The sequence below is a fragment of the Stegostoma tigrinum genome, chromosome 43, assembly GCF_030684315.1.
Source record: "Stegostoma tigrinum isolate sSteTig4 chromosome 43, sSteTig4.hap1, whole genome shotgun sequence".
Taxonomy (NCBI): domain Eukaryota; kingdom Metazoa; phylum Chordata; class Chondrichthyes; order Orectolobiformes; family Stegostomatidae; genus Stegostoma; species Stegostoma tigrinum.
In genome coordinates, this window is record NC_081396.1 from 3,909,479 (window position 1) to 3,932,751 (window position 23,273).

General features: G+C 38.9%; 1 gene segment (V, D, J or C); it reads right to left on the reverse strand.

Annotated features, from left to right (window-relative positions):
* Window positions 1-241: 241 nt before the first annotated feature.
* LOC125449145 (Ig heavy chain C region, membrane-bound form-like) lies at window positions 242-22,382 on the reverse strand. The segment is given in 9 exon segments: window positions 242-717; window positions 857-984; window positions 4,079-4,408; window positions 4,861-5,166; window positions 7,109-7,417; window positions 10,475-10,771; window positions 20,571-20,612; window positions 21,844-22,161; window positions 22,286-22,382. Coding segments are annotated over 9 exon segments (1,788 nt in total).
* Window positions 22,383-23,273: the final 891 nt, after the last annotated feature.

Consider the following 23,273-nt stretch of genomic DNA (forward strand, 5'->3'; position numbering starts at 1 on the left):
CATCTTAGGAGCACAAAAGCTGACTTTTTGCGCACTCATCATTCAGCCTGTGGATTAAGCCTTCAGACATATTGAGTGAAAGGTGGGCTTACATTAATGGGTGGCAAGTTATTGAAGCATTAACCTAAATGACTGCATGAAACAAAATCAGATATCAGTATAAAGCTGTACAAACTTGGGAAGATATATCATTACTGATGACCCTTGAAGAAAGAATGAAGCAAATTCAAGGTTTGTGCATATTCATTGAAGGTTTATTTACCGTTTCAGACAGCTTTTGTACCGAAAAGTTCATGTCAAAATCACCAAAAATGAACATAACGACTCGATGCCACATGGAGATGATAATGCATGAGCTCTGAGCTCTGAATTTTACGCTCATCGGTAACAGTAACCAGAGGGGGAAAAAAAAGAAATGGGTTCAACGAAAAGGACAGGGAACAATTCTGAATTAGGAATAACAAGAACAAGAGCACAAATTGTCTTCAAACAATTGGGAAGCAACAAAATTTTGCAACAATAATTATCTTGACGATATCAAACAAGGTAATTTGGAAAACTCATTGAATAGTTTCTGAGTTACACACTCTCAAACTGAATTGATCTCACTGCTAGTGTCAACAAAAGGACAGATGGTATATTTGGATCTCAGTGGCCTCGACACACATAAAATTTCTTCCACGAAGTTCTATGACGTGGAAAATTCATTCACTTGACCTGAAAAAGAGTGATTGGGGAATGATTTAGATATCGATTGTCAGGGCGTTCAGGTGTTAATTTTAATTCAATGACACACTTAGAGATTTCACAAGCCACAATGGTCTGTTTGATGGGTGAATGATTTCATTATTCTCACCTTCACCAGCGTGACAGCAGCACTATAGAAAATGCTCAGGAAGAACAAGGTGATGAATGCAGAAGCTGTTGCCCAGATGTTGCCGTTATCATCCTCAAAATCTTCAATCCAATTATGATCTATCGAATCTATGAATATAAAGCCGAGACAATGGATTTAGATTGTCCATTGGTCCAAATGACAAATCTTTATCTAAATAATGTCATCAGGTACCATTACAATTTTTAAAAGCTGACAGGTTGTTCTCAAATTTGTTTCTTGATTTTTGTCTCTTATTGAGTTAATTACTCTCAGGAATAACTTGCTGATACTAATTTCACATGTTCTTCCTTTGTTATCCATGTCTGAACATTCCGAAGCAGTTCATCATTTAAAATGTTCTTGGAGAGTAGGATCATTGTTATCATTCCAGGTGTATTGATTGGGAATGACTGTAGTAATTCGCTCATTATATTTTCCAAACAGGCTGTGGCAGCTGGTAAAGTTGAATATTGTGGTCATCATTGGAGAAGAGTGCAAATGTGATTACTCATCTTCTTTATTTATATGCATTCAATTGCTTGAAAAATCATGACCAAAATTTGGATTCAGAGTAAGATCTGTTGTTTTTTTTATTTTTGTGAACCTTTCCTATGTTTTTGCTTTATTGTTTGGGTATGTGGTTATGAGTGTCTCTTCCTTCACAGTTTTTCACGTTGAAGCTTATGCATAACTGAACATGTTCATGTCGCCTTGGTGCTGATGTGTTCATTCACATCTTTGTGCATGTGTAGGTAAATTGTGTTCAGTCCAGAAGTGTAAGCCACAATATCTTAAGATGCCACTTCATTCTTTGATACCGATCTTTACTTTTTATTGACTTTGTGATTTTTATGTTGTGTCGTGCTAATGAAAATGTGTGTTAAAATATCGATATCAGAATCTACCAGACTTAGATTATTTTCATGATTGTACTCCATAAATGTGTTCTGTTAGTAGGAACCGTCATGTTTTGATTGATGTGTATATTTATGTGATAACGTGATTTCTTTGGCAATGCATCCTCAAACATCTCCCTGATGCGATTTCTTGTGCGAATGCATGTGAATGTTCACTGGTGTTGTGCCATTCCCGTTTTGTTGCCAATATCCCACTGTGTGTTGATCTTTGCACTTCTAAGTCGACATTTGAGTCTCGTAAATTGTGTGTACGCGTGGCCGTGTTTATGTGCTGATCAAATAGTTTAAAATTACGTAACTGAGCTGCATCTTTCTTCATATGACTATTCTTTCCGCAAGTGAGGTAATAATGAGTTTAAAATTTATGTTGCTCTCATATATGACTATTTGAGTGCACCTGTGGAAGGATACATCTGGGATATTGTATGTGTGTTTATAAATGCATGTCCGTACGTATTATGGTGTGTGAATGGACATGCATTCATGAGCATTTGTGTGCTGAGGTGTGTCTCCGTTTTTCATGATTATGTGCAGTTACCACTGTTTATTTGGGTGTGTTCCTTCTATGCACTGGCCTTTGGTCTTTTTTTGTGAGAAAATACACGACAGCTCATATATCATATGCAAGTGTGCCTGCCTGCGTGTATCCATCCGTGACAGCTTATCTGTATGTGCATTTCTGTTCGCACATATGTTTGTCCCTGCAAGTGAGAGCTTGTATATGTGTGTATTTAGACCGCTTGTGAATGTTTGTCTGTATATGTGTTTGTTTAAGGTCTGAAAAAAGACTGTTATTTTTTCATTGTTGAGCTATTTTAATCGATTACCATTGATTACATCTGATCCAGATGGTGTGGGGAATATTTCTTGCCGTTATGGGGAGATAAGCACTTTGTTAGGGACTTTTGAGATGATTTATAGCTCAGGTTTTGGGTGGACGTTTGCTCGCTGAGCTGGAAGTTTCGTTTTCACATGTTTCGTCACCATTCTAGGTAACATCATCAGTGAGCCTTCGCTGAAGCGCAGGGGTTATGCCCTGCTATCTGTGTATGTGTTATGTTTCCTTGGACATCACCAACCCAAGGAAACCCAGACACATAAATAGAAAGCGGGACATAACACCAGCGCTTCACTGGAGGCTCACGGTTGATGCTACCTAGAATGGTGACGAAACGTCTGAAAACGAACCGTCTAGCTCAGCGAGGAAACTTGATTCCATAAGCACTTTGTGATTGATGCAGGTATGTTGGATATAAAATATGTACAAGGCATGTGAAAGAAAGTGACATTCGGTGTTTGTATCCCAGAACTGAGTCCACGGGTTACAGGATTTTGATTCAAAAGTCTGGCAAATATTTGGAATAATGCCAGTTTGGCTTTGAATGATGCAGAACTAATTTTAACAAATGATTAATGGTTCAAGCGTGTCCAACAGGCTTCAAAGGAAGTATGTTGCGTGGAAAATTTAAATCATTGGTTGTAAGGAAGAAGCTGATTGTTCCTGTAAGCTGCAAAATCACATTGCAGAGGGCGTACAACGTGAAAACTCGGCAAGGGGATTGAGCAGATAGTCCGTTAATTGTTGTACTCTCTCTTGTCGCTTGACAAGAAAAAAAAAATTCTTCCTGTCATATTTTACGTGAAAGTGAAGATACATTGTGTCGACTGATGCACTGTTGCGAGATCCCTGACAGTCCCCAGATAAAAATAGGATAAATTCAAATCATTCTGAACACGACATGCTTTTTGCCCAAAGCAGTACTATCTTGTTGGCTTGTTCCAATAGAGAATACGTTTAAATGTCTCTAACGTTTATTTTCTCAGGTAGTGCAACGGAGCAGTTTAAAGCTGGAATGAAATTTATCGACATGGGCCATTGAGGAATATGGGAAACAAAAATCATAATTCGTGATGTTCATTTGCGATGAATTGGGCATTGCCAAATTTTGTCAAAGTGTGATTTAGGTTGGAATAGGTACTTTGCAGAATCCTGCGATTAGTGAACTTCATTCTGTCACTGAACAGGGCCGATCTGAGCAAGGACCATTAACTGTGCAAGCAAAGGTTATGGACGTGCTAACTGCCGACATCGACTGGCAGGACAAAATACTTTTAAAAGTGGGAAACACAATCAATTAAACTGTTGTCAATTTACATCACAATTGGAGGAAAGAAAATGGTTTATTAATTTTATTGAATTCGTAAGTGTAATCTTGAGATTTTCATTGGCATGAATTAATGGTGTCCATGAGTGCAAGCGAAATATTCACAAAACTCGGTTTACCGCTGGATTTATCAACTGTTCTGTTGATGATCTTCAATGGAATCGCTTCATGTCCCACCACACAGGAGTAAGAAGCACCGCTGGCCCACTCCTCCGCAGCAATGGATAATAGGCTGTACAAGAAGAAGGAGGTGTTATCGCTCTCTGCCGTCACCTCGGTGTTCTTATAGTTAGTGGGATTAACTGGCTTGTCGTTGGTTGTCCACTTGACAAAGATCTCTCGGGGCCTGAAACCTCTCACTAAACAGGTGAGCGAAACAAACTTCTGTGCGGAGACGTCTTCTGTCGTTGGCAGGAGGACAGAAACCGATGGCTCCAACGGATTTATCACTGCAGAATATTTGAAACAAATATAAATTACTTTTAAAAGTTCAAGAAGCAATATTGGAATTTCACCGAATATTCAAATATTCCATGTTTACGTTGGGATTTATTCTTTTTAATTTTTTAAAGAAACAGAATGGTATTCATTCTATTCATTAAAAAAAACGTTTAGTTCAATAGTGGCCTCCATGTTATCAGCCCAGAAATCGGACATTTCGTCCATTTGTCGTCACTGGTGTTTACATAACCAAACTCGAGGTCTCCTAACAATTTGTTTGACTTGTCACAACAGAACATCCTTGAGTTCAATTTGTTTTTATCAGTTACTTAGCTTTCTTAGCAGGAAATGATCTTTAATCCTCCCAGTGGTGTTACTTCATCAAAAATCAAAGCATTGTAATAATTAAAGGGGCCTAAACTACAGATGGCATATTTTGTGCATTCATTTCTTCACTCACATTTCTCCTTGTGGATAGAGTGCCTCAGTGGAGTTGGTAGATACTGATTGTTCACCACGCATTCAAATGTATCCCCACTCAGCCAGGCTTCAGTCGAAATATCTAACTTGCTGATCACTCCTTCCGACTGCTCTCCGGACTGGTCAACAATCTCTGATTTCAGAGTCTTCTTGTCGTGCCTCCAGGTGAAGTTGGCTTCAAAATGAAGGTTGTACACAATGCAGGTTAACGTCACCGTCGCCTCCAGTAAGACCTGTTCGACTGGTGGCGGTAGTATTTTAGCTGTGTAATCATGGCACTCTGAAACTACATTGGAACAGAAGTCAGAATCAATGAAAAAATGCCGCTTGAGAAAGAAAATACCAGTATTCAGTCCATTGACTCACAGTTTGAAGAAACCACCTTCGAGAGGGAAACTTCGAACTATTCCTGCAGTGATACTTACTTTTGTTCATATATTTTGACTTGTGAAAACATTGTTGATTACCTATGAAATGCCCTGTGTAATTACTACCAAAGAAAACTAGCTTTGCAACAAATGAATCCTGTGCAAATAAATAAAATCATCACTTGTACCACGATTTAACCCATGGACGAATTTCCTTTCAGATTTCTTGTCTCACTTCAGGGCAACTTTTGATACTTTTGGGAAAACTAATCTCCAATCAAAATAATGAATTCATTTTTTCTTTCATGAGGCATGTGTGGAAATGCTGCTGGTCATGGTGAGTGCCAAATCAATTACCAATTTTCGCAAACCTGTAATCTAACGAGTTAGTTTCTTATTCCTCGTGTAATTATGGACATTTTCCGATGTTACAGGAGTATTGAGCTTTCACGGAAATTCTATTCAATGTAATTTAACGTAATGGAAATTAAGTTGCATTATTGGTGTGAGATCGTTCTCAAAATTAGCTCGTGAAATATTATTCCTCGTGTGCCGAATTTGCAGTCGACGTTAAAAAGAGACAAAGAATACAGCCTTCGAAATAGAGTAGGACACTCGTCCACTCAAGACCTCCCTCCACTACGCCCTCTTCAGCGAGGCATTGATTGGGCCTACTTTCACTTTATTAAGGGAACAACAATCTTAAATTTCTTCACAGAAAAAAAAATCAAGTCGGGAGAGTTTAACATTGATGTGTAAACTCACCTGATATTTGCAGTGAAAAATTTCAACCTTCCACTACTCATTGCCTCAACATATCCATCCTGAAACAAGGCTGAAATATATTGGTTCTCATGCTGAGTCCATTCATTCCATTTGCGGCATTCCCAACAGTACTAATTGTACTGTCATTTCCACTAATTACAGGAAACGCCTAAAACATGCTTGATAAGATCAAGTTTATAACTGCTAATCAAATTGTATTCTCAATTGGTCACTGTTTTAGTGCCATGATGAATGTTAATGAACCCTGTAACATGTTAAAAAAATCAAGCAAATGCTCCAGGTCAACAGGCAATTCCTAATCTTGGAACGAAATATTGAACACAATTTGTTTTATTTTCAAATAATAGCCACTTCACGCCTTACCATGTCATCTTCTGACTACAAACCAAAAGATATCCGACCATAACCAGAAGATTCAGTCAGTCCAGTCTCCTCTGCCATTCGATCATGACTAATATGTTTCTCAAATGCATTCTCCCGCCTTCTCCCAGTACTAAGCACCAGCCAATGGAACTCTATGTTAAATATTCTCAATGACGTGACCTCCACAGCCCTCTGGCGCAGTGAGATCCACTGAATAGTCACTCTGTGGCTAAAGATATTCTTCTTTGGTCCAGTTCTATATGGTCATCCCTTTGACTTTTAGGCTGTGTCATCAGGCCCTTGTCAAACTTTTAGTGAAAACATTTTCTCCACACCAAACCTATCTCAGTTTCTCAGTGCTTTCTAAATTTCACCGAGGTCTCTTCTCGAGGGCTCCTCTCCCCACAATTCCTTTATCCTTGAACCCATAACCAGCAGTGGATTCTGTATTCACACTCCCTCTCCAAGTATTGTCAAACGACAAATGAATCCAACTGACGATCATGTGTCATCAAAATAGTGGAAAGCATGATTCTCTGATTTGAATTATGAGCAATGGTGATGGAAAACTCACAATGAAATGAGACACACCCTGCATGATCTCAGATTAGAACCGGTCCCATGCTGTTTACTCAGCTTGATATAGTAAGTGTATTGGATTTGCATCAGTGATCAGAATTAGGATTCTTTCTGTAGTAATGCATCTCTTACCCTGTGGTCCAGTGATGTTTAGACGTTGAATAAGCCCTTCATGATCGACCTGACATGTATAGACTGCTCTGTTGAACCATTCACTATAAGGGACTCTCAGCTGACTGGTCGTTGAGAAGTTTCCATTTGTTTCACACACGGCAGAAGTGAAGATACCAGATTTTACCTCCCCTCCATTCTTCAACCAAGTCACGGAGATTTTCTTTGGATTGAAGTCAAAGACTGAACAGACGATGGTTGCAACTTTTCTGTGCTCGATTTCTTCACTGGAACTCACAGTTACGAGAATAGTTGGATGGGCATTACCACCTTGAGAAAACAGATCGTGTAAATTATCTGATTTGAGAACAAATAATGCCAGTTCTTCTCTTTCAATGCTCATTGCCGTTAGTAGATACTTGAGGAAACATTACAAGGATACTATTTATGCAGAATACTGCAAAAGGTGTCATTCAGGCAGAAAGATCAGCAGGTTGCTATCAAGGCCTAAAATTGGAAGAAACAACAAGTGCTAAATGTGGTGCAGAAATTATACATCAATCAAATCAATGAAAGAATTCCAACGAGTTGAAGAGATAAATGAGGAAATTAAGCAGTTGACATCACAGAGATATGTTGACAGAGGGGAACGGCACATTATTACTGGAGATACAGCCTTCAGGTGAGTCACGCAAAGTTATGAAACACAGGTGGGAGGTGGAGGAGGTGATGGTTTCTGTCGTAATATCGAGCAGCATGCATTCCGTAGTAATGAGGAACGAAATCGTAGACACCTCCTCAAATGAAGGCATATGAAAATGACTTAAAAACCAAAATAAAGCAAGAAGCCTGCGAGGAGAGCAAGAAAGGCTCCTTGACAGGCCCGAGAGATATGAATGCAGATAGATCAGCAAATTGTCAGACAAGTATACATAAATAGGCCAATGATTGTAAAGATATCAACTTCCCCAATGTAGGCTGGTCTTTCATCGTTTCAAGTGTCCAGAAGGAACAGATTTGTGAAATTGAGCTTTTGAAAATAGTGCGTTGGAGGCTTTGCAAGCGAGGCTGAACCTGGACTTAACTGAAGGTAATGAGGCTGAAAAAGTGCTGAATATACCAAGGGAGAAGCATTTTGCAGAGATTGATCACAAATTCATTGGATCAAATATTGTTCTGCAAAGTGAGAGTAATAGGCCCGAATCCAAATTATGAAACATGTGATGGTCAAACTTGTAATGATCACCTACGATTTGACCAGAGTGAACTGAGAACGGACATTTAATAGTAAATGTGAGTTGGAGCAGGAGGGTGCATTCAAGTAGGAAGTGCAAAGACTAAAAGGCTAACATGTATCAACAAAGAAAGGACATGTGATGAAAAATGAAGTGAGTCCTGGACATCCAAAGCCATACTGGGTTATCTCAAGACATTCATTAAAAGCTTATAGCATGCGTCGAATGTTCAAAACAGTGGAAGCTCTCAAGACGTACAGAATATACAAGGCCAAGTTTGAGAAGAGAAATTCAGACAGAAACACAAAACATAAAATTCTATTGGCACAATATTGGAAAAGATGTTTAATAAAAAAAGAGCTGAGGTACAAGTTGATTAATGACAGAAGGATAACAATGGAATCAATAGGGCTCATTAAATGCAAGAGAAGTATTATTTGCCTGGATTAACAGCGCGTCGGTTCTATTATAAATGAATACATTGTGTCGCAGCTCACGATTAAAGTGAAGTTACGGGTGTCGAAATCATGGAGAATAATTGTGATATGTTTTAGGAAATCTGCATTAGATGAGTGGATGTTCTGTGTTGTCTTACGGTTCGGATGAAATGTACCCAGGGCTGTTGACAGAAGAAAAGGAGGAAATGGTTGAGGTGATGGCAATAATTTTAAAGTCATTTTTGGCCTCAGGGGATCTCCCAAATGGCTGCGGGTCAGTCAAAGTGTTATCACGGAGCAAAAGGGGGCAAAATATAAACCACAGAGTTGGGGGCAGTCAAACGCGGCACAGGCGCTGGAAAAATGTTGGAAGCAATTCCAATAAACACAAATAATCTTCATTTGGAACAGTTTAATTAAAAGAAAAACTTGGCAAATTTTATTGAGTTGTAGCCATATCGAACAAACATGTGGGAATTTTTCAAAGACTGACAATGTCGGGGGATGATAGCAAAACTAAGAGGCAATGGGATCTGAGGAAATTTGATTGCACCCAGAACTGGCTGAGTGTCAGGAATTGGAAGGTGATGGTCGTGAAGTGTTTTTGTGACTGGAGGTCGATGCCTCGTGGTGGCCCGTGGGTTTCAGCATAAATTTTGTTGCTGCTTGTGATGTCTACCAACAATTTGGGCTTTAATTTTGAAGATTTGACCAGACGTTTCGCAGATGGAATGAAAAGTTTTGAGTGGTAAGTATTGACCTCAAAAATTGCGCAGCATAGGAGATTTGAAAAAGAAAAGGGTAACTCGATGGGCTGATCATGACAAATAGACATCCTTCTGGGAAAGTGTGAGGTGATGCATGCATGCTGAAAAAAAAAGTAAGGTTTGACATTGCAAGTAGTGGAATCCTGAGATACGCGAGATTTCTGCATGCCTACCTCTTGCTTATCACTCAGGGACTTGACAAAAAGTCACAGAGTCGTAGATGTATACAGTTTGGGAACAGACACTTCGTTTAAACACGTCCATTGTGAACAGATATCCAAAAGAATCTGACAACTTTTGCCAGCATTTGCTACATTTCCCTCTCAAGCCTTCCAGTTCTTGTACACATCCAGATAACTTTTTAATGTTGTAATTTTACTCCACCAGTTCCTCTGGCACCTCACGTGGTTCACATGTCTTCCTTTGCATGTCCCCTGCTCAATCTTGGCCTTCTCAACTTAAACCTTTGTCCTCTAAGCTTTGGACTCCCATATCCCAACGAAAACACATTGGCTGTTCACTATGTCCATATTCCTCACAATTTTCTAAACTTCTGTCAGGACTCTAGTCGTCGACTCTCCAGGGAAATTAATCTGATCATATTCAGCCTTTCTCTGTAATTTAAATCATCCTCTCGTTTGGAGTGGAATGAATCATTCAGACAAGGGAGGAATTGGAGCTTAGTGCTTGAGGGTCATGTCGAAGCTGCAACCCGAACAATATCAGAAGCTTTGAGGTAAATACTTGCATTGTCAAATCAACAAGGCAATCGATCCTGTGTTAGTAAATTGTATCAGAATAGTTGTGTAGTTTTCTTAGATTGGCATTTAATAGATGAGATGTAGGTCATCTCTCTTGTGCATTTGTGATTCTGTGAAAAGTGCAAAGAATCATGCCCTATTCACATAAAGCACACACATCTGTTTACCTGGTTTCCACAACACTTACATGGCATTCCAGTGCTTGTGTCGGATCCGCTGTGTCGAACCTCACAGATAATTTTTTCGCATTCTGCCTCTGTTTCAGTGAGCACTAACTGACTGCTCAGGGTGTAAGTTCCCTTCTTGTTTCTCACCGATGGATATGTCATAACTCCAGTCGGAACTGGCTCCCCACCTTTCTTCCAGGTCACTTTGGTGGTGTCAGGAGAATAGTCCATCGCCAAACACCCAAAAATAACAGAACCGTCAGTGCTGTGGTGCTCACAGGAGGCTAGACCATAAAGTATCGGGGAAGACGGTGTCACTGGGAAAGAATGCCAGATTAAGCAAATTAGACTCTGTTAATTCATAGAATCCTCACAGTGTGCGAACAGACCATTCAATCCAACACGTCTACACTGCCAGTCGGCAGGGCATCCTATCCAGAACCATTTCCATCCCCGAAAATCCGGAAGTTCACATGCCTAATCCACCAACTGTGCATCCCTCTGGGCATTGTGGGCAATTTTGAATGGTCATTCTAGCTCACCTGGACATCTTTGGACTGTGGGAGGGAATGGGAAAACCCTTTAGAAACATACGCAGATACGCTCAGAATGTGCAAATCCTGCACTGACAATTATCCGAGGTTGAAAGCGATCCCGGTTCTGATAGTGACGTAAAATCAGCTTATTTTTATTTCATGTTATTTGTTGATCTGTTATTTCGATCTCCAGAAACACGCCTTATACCTTGACCATTATGTTATCCATAAGGAATAAGAACACTCCAATCTCATCACAATTCAGTTTTGCAAGATTTTGCCAATTAGAAGATTGAAATTCATTTGGATTACAAGTGAATAGAGGAGACGTTAAACGAATTAAAACCAAAGCACTGCGGGTGGTGTGTGTGTGTGTGTGTGTGTGTGTGTGTGTGTGTGTGTGTGTGTGTGTGTGTGTGTGTGTGTGTGTGTGTGTGTGTGTGTGTGTGTGTGTGTGTGTGTGTGTGTGTGTGTGTGTGTGTGTATTTATGTATGAGTGAGAGAGACACAGTGAGAGGGTCACAGAGACAGATAGATTTTCATGGTTCATTTACCAGGTCTACATTTCTCAATCAAGAAACTTGTGTGAATGATCAATTGCCTTGTCCTTTCTATGATTGCTCTTGTGGAAGGAAGTTCACTGGAATTGATCACCTCATACTACCTCAGATTCGCCATGCGCCCCAAGAATTTTAAAGTGACTGTGCTTCAGAAGTAACTGTGTAAGTCGTACTTACAGTATTATAATAAAACAGTCATAAAAAAAGATGATGGAGGAATATGAAGCGTCTTTTATGACTTGCTGGGTTGCGAGACTTGGAGTGAACCCTTTCCGACTGATCCCTGCCTGACATGATATAAATTTGATGTGTCTGAAAGGATATTTGTTCTTTGCCAGCCAATAAATTTCAATTTTTTCAACTTTAAAGTTAAGTTCCCAGGGCGGTTGCCAACATTAGAGCAACGTTTCCAGGACAGTGGTCAACACTGACTTGTGAGTCCATGAATTGCCTTGAATTCAGAAACGAAATGGGTTAGGCAGGGCCCTTCTTATTGTTTGATGCTGCCATTACACAGAATCTTGACTGATAATTCAATGTTCTTCCTATTTGAAAACCAGTTGGAAGACATAGATAATATAATGTTTGCAGTGGCTGCCCTCATGGGAGAGACTTTAATGTGCATCACAATACAAGTAATGAAAGGCAAATTGCTGCCCAGTGTGAAACAAAATGTGGTCCACACATTCGTTGTTAATATTTGTACCTGTGATTCGAAACTGCTGTCAACAGAAGCTATCTTTGCCCTTTGCTAATTATCGATGGGGATGTGTGTGCCGTTGCATTCTTCCAACTTTATTGACCTTACAAAGCACATATTTACAGTTATGCTTGGACGGGAGTGGTAGGCCCAGAAATAACGTGAAAAAGCGGTAATATCGTTCAGCATAGAGATCAACTGCAATTGGTTGCGTTGTCTTTAATTTGCTGCCCCGTTCTTCTTAGTGGGAGAGGTCCTGGGCTCGAAATTTGCATGGGGATGGATTCTGGCCGTGTTTCGAGAGTGGAACCAGCAGAGAACCAACAACGGTCCCACTGCAATTGAAGTCAAGGAGTGAATATTGCATTTGATAAATGGGATGCCAAACAAGTGCATTCATTCGTGCTGAATGGTGCAAAGCTTCTTCAGCGCGACTGAAGTTTCACTCATCCAGAAAAGTGGATACTGTCCCATCACACTTCTGTCTCGTGCCTTCTTGGTGAGTAGGCGTTTGGGGATAGCAGATAAATTCCTTGCCGAAAATGTCTGGCCTCAGACCTATTCTTGGTACCATATCATTTGCATCATAAATCATATTCATTTTTATTTCAAATGACAGCCCACAGCATGTTGATGATGTGGGATTCATCAATGATAATAACATTACCAAGATAAATATTTGAAGTCAGTCTTCTGAGAGATGGAATATATTGGGCACAAATGCGTTTTGAAACTTATTTTCCATTGTGAAGGCAAGTCAGAATATTTTTTCTCAGACTAAGTTCATTGCAGCAGTGCCAAAAGAATCAGAGGACACGAGCTGTGAGTATCTATGTCACATTTGACCTCATGCCAATTATCTGCAAGCTTCAACTGATAACGGGCAATTATCTGAATGCTGGAGGCTTCTGCAAATAAGCGCTCCTCCATTGAGAATCAGAGACTTTGGTGAACTATGGTCAGCTGCAAATTCTGCAGGAACGATTCAAAAAATTAACATATGCGCTTTAACTAACAAATTGACACCAAATTCACTGCAAAACTCTAATTTCTCAGTCTGACCTCCACTCCCTCTCATTCTGTCCTGAACCAACACTGACGTTGATAACCCCCACACTGTCACACAGCCATTCACTCTGAAGTGCTTGAGCGCATTCACACAATACTACACATTCCAAGATAATCATTTACTCAGCTGGAGATGTACTCTCGATTCCTTACAATCCATTCCCGTTCTGCCAATCTGCAGATGGCCCATTTATATCTGTCCCTGACAGTACCTGTCACTATCATGGTATCCAACTCCCCAACACATGAGTTTAAGGCCTTGATCATTGAACACTCATCTTACCGAATCAAGCTGCGAACATTGCATCCCACCTCTCTTCTCATCCGTTGTTTACTGCCTGCCACTTTGCTAAACTGTGAGCTTTACATTGTGCATGATGCCCTCCTGCCAATTCATTGCTGTGATCACCTACCACCCAAAACAGTCCCGCATACTGCTGACCTGTCAACTAGCCAGTCTGGCACTTGAGGCACCGACAATATTTCCACTAAAACGACCCCTCACTTTACAAGTACCACTCAGCCAAGCTGGTTCCTCGGAATCATAGTCATCTGCCTGGATTCTAAACTGCCCAGCTACATGCATGCCAGCTCATGCACCAGCCACCCAACACATCAAAGCCGACCAGCTCACACGTTTTTCCCTCACTGTCTCACCACCTGAGAACATCGAGATGCTCCACATACCTATCACCCTCTGTTTGAAAAAGTTCCCCACGGGTCCCGTTTAAAGCTATCTCTGTTAACTTAAAACTATGGCATTTCGTTTTGATCTTCTCTGCAATGGAAAGAAAGGGTAACCTTTGCTATTCCCCTTATCTATTTCCCTCATGATTATAAAACCCTTTATAAAGCCACATATACCCCCTTTATAAATCTTCTAAAGTCACGAAATTAAAAGAAACATCCAGAGCAAACAAGCACTTTCCATCTCTCAAAACCTGTAGTCTCATTTACATCCGGCAAATATTTTCTTGGTCTTTCTTCATTCCCAGGATTATTCATGCAGCAGGGCAACAAAACCTTAACACTGTACTCCAAAAGTGGCCTCATTAATGTCGGGTACAGCCAATTGACTGTTGACTCTTGTACTCAACGCTCGAACCAATGAACAAAAGCATGCCAAAAGCCTTCGTCACCACTCTATCGGTGATACCTCTTTCAAGGAACGATGTACCTGATCCCGAAGGTCCCTCTGTTTGACAACAATCCCCAGTGCCCGACAAGAAACTGTGTAATTCATGCTCTGGTTTATCTCATCAAAATACAACAGCACTCATTCATCTCAGTTGGACTCTATCTGTCACTCCTCAGCCAATTGATCCTGCTAATCAAGATCCCTTTGATCATTTAGAAAATGCTGTTCATAGACCACTTTAAGACCCATTTTGTTGACACCACAAACTTGTTAAACATTCATTGTTTTCAAGTTTCAACACCGAATATTGTGCCTTGTTCATATTTTCCCTCATAACCACGCTTTCCTTTAACAATTAATAAACTCTTTGAAAAAAAATCATGTTTTAGCCTCAATCACTTCCTTTGGCAGAATTTTCAAGAGGTTCCCCACGCTCCAGTTGATCAGTAAACAAATGAGTAAAATTTTATGAGGTGTTAGGAAGACTGTTGCACTCAAGAAATATCATGATCTCATGAATGGACAAACATTCTTAATGTGCCAAGAGACCTTCATCGGCCTCTAATTAGTATCCTCACATTTTGTCTCGGCAGCACGTCCCAAAACTGTTGACGTTGAGGACACCGGACGGACAGGACAGCAAGTGCTTCACTTGAAACTTCACCTCCAAATCACACTTGGTTTCACTTGCAAATATTTCTCTGTCCCTTTCCTATTTCAGGACCACAATTTTTGAACTCACTTTCTAACAGAACTGTAGACCTACAAATGCCACATGAAGCGTAACAATTCAAGTCGGCTGGTGCTTACAAAGTTCGCAAGGAGATGTAAGAGTTCTGACACTCCCAGGTAAGTCTAGAGACACAAATAACTATTCGACGGATTGAAATATATTTGAGGGACTTGTTGAGTGCCCATTCAGGGACCACGTGCCAAACGGCATCCTTCTGTGTGGTTTGGCTATGTTTTCACTGAATTAACAGAACTGTCTCTACATTATTTAATAGAAATGTAGGTTTCCTCATTTTAAACATTGTAACCATATGTTAATATTGCCTGGAATAACGAAATATAGTGTTCCATTAAAATGGTCTGACGAACTTGATTGTGCTGTTAGAACTGGAAATTGTCAGAGGTTTAAAGTTGATTCTCATGATACTATTCGTCCTGAAACCACGGCTGCAGATTGGGTTACTCGCTTTCAATGATTATCTGATACTAAATATCACTGAACATTCTTAATTTACTATAACACATTTTCTCGATGAACATCTGAAGTTGTTCCACTGACCATCGAGCATGTTTTCAACGAAAAATCAAAACAAACTGAATGTGAGAAGCCTGAAATAAAACCACAAATTACTGAAGAATCTCAGCCGGTCTGACAAATTCTGAGGAGAGAAAACGCAAAGATGATTTTTCGAGCACTCTTTAGCAAATTTTTTTCATGTTTTCTAGCATGGGAACACACATCAATTCAGTTCGGCTTTGAGTAAGTTTGTTTGGCTTCTGCTGGAAAACGGATTTTTCCGAGAGGTAATGGGCAAACTGAGGTCTCAACGAAAGGTTGGCTGCAAATCTGCCACCATTTGCTCTCAGTGTTGGATTCAGCGGAAAATTCATCCTCCTGAACAGTCGAACTATTCTGATTAGGTCCTTTGTTGGTTTGATAAAAAATAAAACAGGCTGAACATTGTCACCTCAAGTATTCTTTGGAGTCTATTAATACGAGGATTTTTAAATTAATATTATTGATATAAGAGCAAGTCAAAAACTGGAATTTCTGTGGGGAGTAACTGAATTAACCCCACTAGCATCACCCAAATCCCAAGAGCAACGACTGCTTTTATTTAAATTAAATCGAACACCCCCAACGCCCCACACAATCCCAGCTACTGTGTAAGACAGGGACTGAATCAGGACTCTATTTCTGAAATTATGAAAACACCGACAGAAATTACAGTGTTTTTTATTCTCTGATTTAACCCATTTAGCGGTGGCATTATGTACCTCAGTAACAGATTGGAATTGAACACGGGCCACATATCTCAAATTCAGGGTCACCACCACTGCACTGCAAGAGACCAGGATATAAAAGCTCGACACTATCTCGCACAACAGAGCCCACTTGTTTGACAGTACATAAACAATGTTATCTATGAACTGCTTTCAGCAACCAGGCATAGTTATAGAGTCTTTTCACGAATTTCAAAATTTATTCAAACGCTCTTTGATAGTCCTTCTGAAGTAGACAATTTCGACAAGAACTACTGGAATAAAACTGAATAAAACTGGAATTGCATTGCGATAAATACATCGTCACGAGATTTTAACCTTGGGGAAGTCCCTTTCCAACAGAATCATGGGTGTTACTGCACCAGACTATCCGCTATAACTTAATAAAGAAAAATATTTTGAAGTGCACTTTTATCGTTAACAGTCGCACGAACAGCCCACGAAAGCTACTCCTAGAAGAAGATGCAAAATAAATTCTGATTCTACGCTGTGCCACCTAGCTTGTCACGGAAAGCTGAGCGAGGAATAAAATTTACAACACGCTATTTCCACTGCCTCACTCAATCAATCAGTTCACTCAATCAAAAAACTCCCAAGGCACACACATTATTGCTAAAATCGATTTCAAAAATCCTGCAGTAATATCTGAATTATTAGCTCTGATTTTAGCGATTTGGTCATGGTTTTCATTTCTGAGGCGCCAATCAAATGTTATTTTATCGACAGATCAAAGCATTTTTGAAGCAATAGATGAAATTCAACTGCTTCAAATACAGCAGACTGAACCAGACAACTTACAACGTTCAAGACCACAGATGCACTCTAATTTAACTTTCATAAAATAAATTAGTCAGAGCTAAGCAAAAATGTGAATGGGAATACATTCAAATAGATCAGAGATTACATTCTCCTTAAATAAACTTCATAAATCATCATGATAAACCAAATTTTGAGGTGAGAAATTTCACCAATTTAAGCAAAGCTCAAGAGGAAATAGATAATGTTCGAAATTAATTTTACGTATTTTTAAAAGAGTTCTTTATATTTGGAGATTTTGCACGCACTGTACAAAATCAATTTGCAATATATTGTGGAAAACAATTTCTGTCGAATAACTTAAGGTAAATATTTCCTGTCAGGGTTGCTTTGCAACGGATAGTTAGTTTTCTTGTGAACTGCTTTGCATGAATGATAAGTCTTCAACATGTATGAATTTAGAATATGTTTCTGCCGGGAGTTGCCTACTTTACCTGATGTATAAATAAATGATCATCACACTGAACTAATGTGAACATTATTCTTCAGATAGCTAGTTGCATCAGTTGGTCAAGTATATGAATTAAAGTAAATATTACTCAATTTTATTGCTTGAAATATGCAATGTGTTCTAATCCACTGCAGTTAATTCTTCTGCAAAATGGTAAACTCTGCAGATGCCCCAACGCAATGGTATATAACACATTCTCTGCATTTGCAGCAAGTGTTCACACGATGAGTTCAAGCTTGGACAATTTTAATTCATACGAACTCTAACCTCGGCCACATAATCCCTGACATCAGTTGTGTCCAAATGAGTGACTTTTGAGTTGATGTGACGTTGTAAAACGAAACTCTATATATTTACACAACCTGAATTGGGAAAACATAGGACACCATGCCAATTATTTCGCTCAGTAAAAATTTGTTTTTATTCCCACAAACATAGCTTAATCAGGGATATAACAATTAATTAAAACAAGTTGTTTGTGAAAATGATCAAAATAGTGAATTAGATCTGTTCTTCATCCAAGGGTTTGGAAGACTTAATGATTTGCCTTTGCCAATTATCTTTCCCAGCCATAAATCTTGTTTGTAATATATGACGGAATTGAAAGGTGATTGTTGATCAACGTTCTGGCATTTTTGCTCAATATCAATAATGAATAGAACAGTATATTATTGAAATTCTGTTCGTCTTTCTGTGTGACTTCTAAACTATGCAAGGAAAGATCTTACGATTGAAACAGCTGATTGCAAAGCATGGAATAGGTTATACTGCAACTATTACATATCAGTAAAAAGTGCTCCACAGGTTATCTGTTTTTCCTCAATTTGCAAACCTTTGCCATCTGCCTTTCACCTAATATTTGGATTTCGGAAATTTCAACTCGAATGCGGGTTGCATTAGATTGGGAAACTGGAGAGTTCCATTTCGACAACCATGTAAACAATGCGAATTAGATGTAGAAATCAGAAATCGCTTCACAAATATTACGACTTTGATGCCCCCAAGCATTTTCTCTTTTCAATAGAAGAAAAATTGCCAAATCACAACATTAAGGGAGAGGCGTGTGTTTGCAGCAGAAAAAGCTCCGCAGGCATTTTCAGCAGAACTGTAACATCACAGAAGAAATCTCAAATTGGGATCCATAAAAGCTGCTCACCATGAACCAGCTAATCATTAATTGAAATACAAATAAGAAGCCAGAGCAGCAGCCTTGATTGCAAGGTGTCTTATGTAACAATATATAAAGCAAAACACATTTTTAAAATAAATTTTGAGCTGCATTTCAATTTATTTAAACCTGTTTATCAATTCTGTCATGTAAATTGTGAGCACTGAGCAGCACAGCAGCTAGATTCATCTATCGATTCATGACTTTAATGTCAAAACAAGATTAGTTTAATGAACGCATATTAGCACATTTTCATTGTGCATTATATTAACGTTATTCTCAGTTGTGAAAGTTGATCAATTCGACATTTTAAGATGTAAGTTCCAGATTGCATTTATCTGAGGCTAGTAAGAACAGATTTTAATTATTTTACATTTAGACTGATTAAAAATAATCAATACACTAAAATATCGAGGTGTGGAGCAGGATGAACACAGCAGGCGAAGAAGCATCATAGGAGCAGGACAGCTGATGTTACGGGCCAAGACCCTTCTTCAGAAATTTGAAGAAGGTTCCAGGCCAGAAACATCCGCTTTCCTGCTCCTATGATGCTGCTTGGCCTGCTGTGTTTATCCAGCTCTGCACCTTGCTATCTCAGATTGCCCGGTATATGCAGTTCCTACTATGTCTGACTGCACGAAAATGTTGTTTAGTTATGCCTTGAACCTTCCGTTTGTCTATGTTAAGTCTGTTTTCAGACAGTTGCAAATGGATATAATGATTTCAGTCAACCAATGGCGCCAAATGAGTTCAACAAAAGCAGAAAAGATGCAGGAAAAGCAAAGAACTTCGCAAATTTTACTAATTAAATGTAATCCAATTGGACAACATTATCAACAGGGAAATAAAGAAAGCACCAATTACAGAAAATCATGAAACCCATTTAAAACCCAGCTCTATTCCACAAAGTTAATGAAAATCCCAACTACTCAATTCAACAGAGTCAAGTAAAACAGAATCAGAATTCAACATACTCAAAACAACAAATTCAACTGAAGGAGAAACAGAATGCAATCAACTTAATTCAACAAAACCAAATAAAACAAATTCAGAATCCGAACAGCTCAATTCAACAGAATAAAGTAAAACAAACACAGAATACAATCAGCTGAAATCAACTGACTGAAATTATTGACAATCATTTTAGTTGTTCAAACCTATCAACTCAAATCAACAGAATGAAACGTCAAGAGAGAATCTAACGTGTTTATCATCAAGAAAATTAAAATTCTAAACCACAAAGTACAAGCACAACACAAATACAACATGTAGGAGAAATATATTGAAGAAATTGACAATAATGTTTTAGCATATTTTGTCAATGTTTGTTTTTCAACATTTTTAAATTCGTAAAGTTTGTTCTCACTGGCATTAATCATTGTTTAAACGTTGTATTGTTTAAGGAACTTTTTTTTTCAATTACCCCAGCTAAACACTATTGTCATCTGATAAAAATGAGACAACCGCCAAATAACTGAATCACTCACCAGCACTTTGTTTATTTCCTGGGACTTAAATGAATCTTATAATTACTTTGCAGAAAATACAATTGGAACAAAACTAAACTCAGGACAGAATCCGTGTATCATTTGAATCATGAATTAATCAAATGAATAGACAGTTAACAAACATAACGGTTGATAAGAACGTTCAGGTTTCTTACCTGAAGTCACAGTCACCATGGTTCCTTGTCCCCAGTATCCAAGTCGTCACAATGTTACATTCCATGGACTGGGTCACACAGTAACTGCCTCTGCACAAAACAAACAAAAACTGTCATTATTTTAAGTCATCATAACTAGAGGCAAAACAAAATCACAACAAATCTTCATTACGTTATAATTGTGCAAATGGAGTCTGCTCATTCTTGATAACAGATTCTAATATTTTACACTCCTTAGAATAACACATGAAGTGATTGTCAGTATCACCAACTAATTATCAATAATTATCGCCGTTTTCACAAATTAAACCGTGGTATTCAGTCATACCCCACAGAACTGATACTGCACCGAACATTCAGATAGTTTGCAAAAAGTAATTACTGACCCAGTTCCTTACAATGAGAGATGAACGTGTTTATGTATTGATCATATTGGCTGTGCTACCCCAGTAGGTCACTGTGAGATGCATGATATCAAATACTATGGTGGGCTGTATACCGTAAAATGCAGATACCCATGTTCACTGAATCCTAAAAAAAAGAACTGGTTCAGCCTCCTCTAAAAATGATGCAGTGCAAAAGTGTAGATTTTACTTCCCATTGTATTTTTAAAGGAGCTTGCAATATAATTTCATGTTTGGTGTACATTTAACGTGTCGGTCTATCGGAATAAAGCAGAGGAATTCTGTTCATTCCTACAAATGAGCTTTACTGGTCTGCATTTTAATTAAGTCTGATATTATTTGTCCCTCCTGCTATGGCCGTCGTCGCCAATTTGAACGAAACACTTGTAAGTGGTTTCTGAACGACGATGACATTGTTCACATCACTGTGACCCACTGTAGTATCACAGTGATGTAAACCTGCACAGAAGCTGCCCTCATTGTTTGTTCCATATTCTGCCTCAATTTTGATGTGGAATAGAGATTTAGTACTGATCATTGTGGAATGAATGCCATAACTTGCATAATGCAATTAGCAGAGATTTCATGAGGATACAGGTGAAATCAAATTTGCATAATGTTCAAGTCTTTCATTTGTGGAACTATTAGCAGTACGTACGCCATGCCTAATACTTCATACTTTATTTTATTGCTTGTTTGGTAAGTTTTAATTGTTCATTTCCTCTGTCATAGTTTTGTCAGAAGCATTTTGAGGTCTACTTCGCATTATAGTTGTGAATGTCACATTGACGACAAGTACTCACGATTAGTTTACAGTTGTATCTACAAAGTGTCTCCTCGTGCTGTTTGTGTACATGTCCAACCGTTGTTCCTCACTCTGTGGTCTCTTGCACAGTAGTAGATGGCGGTGTCTTCGAACTTCAGGCTCTTCATCTCCAACGCGAAGATGTTGTTTGACGTGTCTTTGGACGCACTAAATCGATCTTTAATCGCTGGCGCATAGTCATTGCTTGATGAAGTATAGTAGCTAACCAACCACTCCAGACCCTGTCCAGGAACCTGCCGGACCCAATACATTGTGTAGCTGCCAAGGTCGAACCCGCTGGTTTTACAGGTCAGTCTCAGGGAGCCTCCAGGTTGGCTGTTCCCTGCCTCTGGCTGAGTCAAAGTAACCTCCGACTGGACAACTTCAAAAAGAAAATAAAATATGACCAGTTTTACTGATGAAATGATTCCTACATCTTTTACATTCCAGGAGTACGTGAACACGTAAATGATAACAAACAGAAACTTGCAGAAAAAAATACTCACAGGATAAGAAAGTCAGAAACAAACTGAGAAAAATCGTCGACGTTGTCATTCTGGTAACTTGGGAGAAAAGATTCTGCCAAGAACTTTTTAAACACACCCCAAATCAAGGAGTGTTGAATGAAGGTGCAGTGACCAGAATTTATATGCTCATCAGAGGGGGCAGGTTTTGAGGCTCTGCCTGTTGGCTGGAGGCTGTGACCAGATCTTCGTACCACCTCCCACAGCCCTCACAGATGGGCTGATGTACTTATATGAGGTTATTTTTAAGCATGGGTATCTTTCCGTCTTGGGATATTTGTTTTGCTGGACATCTTGTTTGGACATAACTTTTCTTATTTTATTTCAGGCAGTAAAATTTCCAATTGGAAATTAAATCCCTTCATATCTTGAAATTCGTTGACAAGCAGATAATTCTGTTATAAATATTAAAAACATTACCAGCTAATAAAATTGCTGACTCTTTTCGTATACACTCCAGATCACTGTCACACAACAAAACAGCATATAATTCAGAAGAGGTGTTTCTAAATTCAAGTTTGACAACTTAATGTGAATCATGTCCACAAAGATTATGTTTAGAATATTTTGTATGTGATGAAAAAGTTTACACTCAGAGATGAGATAAAGTTCCTTTTCTTGCAGAACATCTCTCCTTTAATCTTCTCCAAATTGGTCCAGTCGAACATAATCATTTGAAAATGCACAGCCAAGGAAAACTGCATTACTGATAAATAAACAGTGAGTTTTCAGTCAAACATGACACTCAGATTGACTTTTGAAAGGTAATCCAATGAATCAAAACAGACCAGTCGATAAATTAAGAAAAAATCGCTGCAGCATCCAAATAACTGCTGGCAACCGTGTGTGCACATCTGGACCGTATAGTCAGTTAGAGAGTATACAATCATTGAAACTGATGCAGGCCACAAACAGGCCATTGGAAGCTATGAGGGGTCCTGTTAAATAATAGTCATCAGTAAAAAGTAAG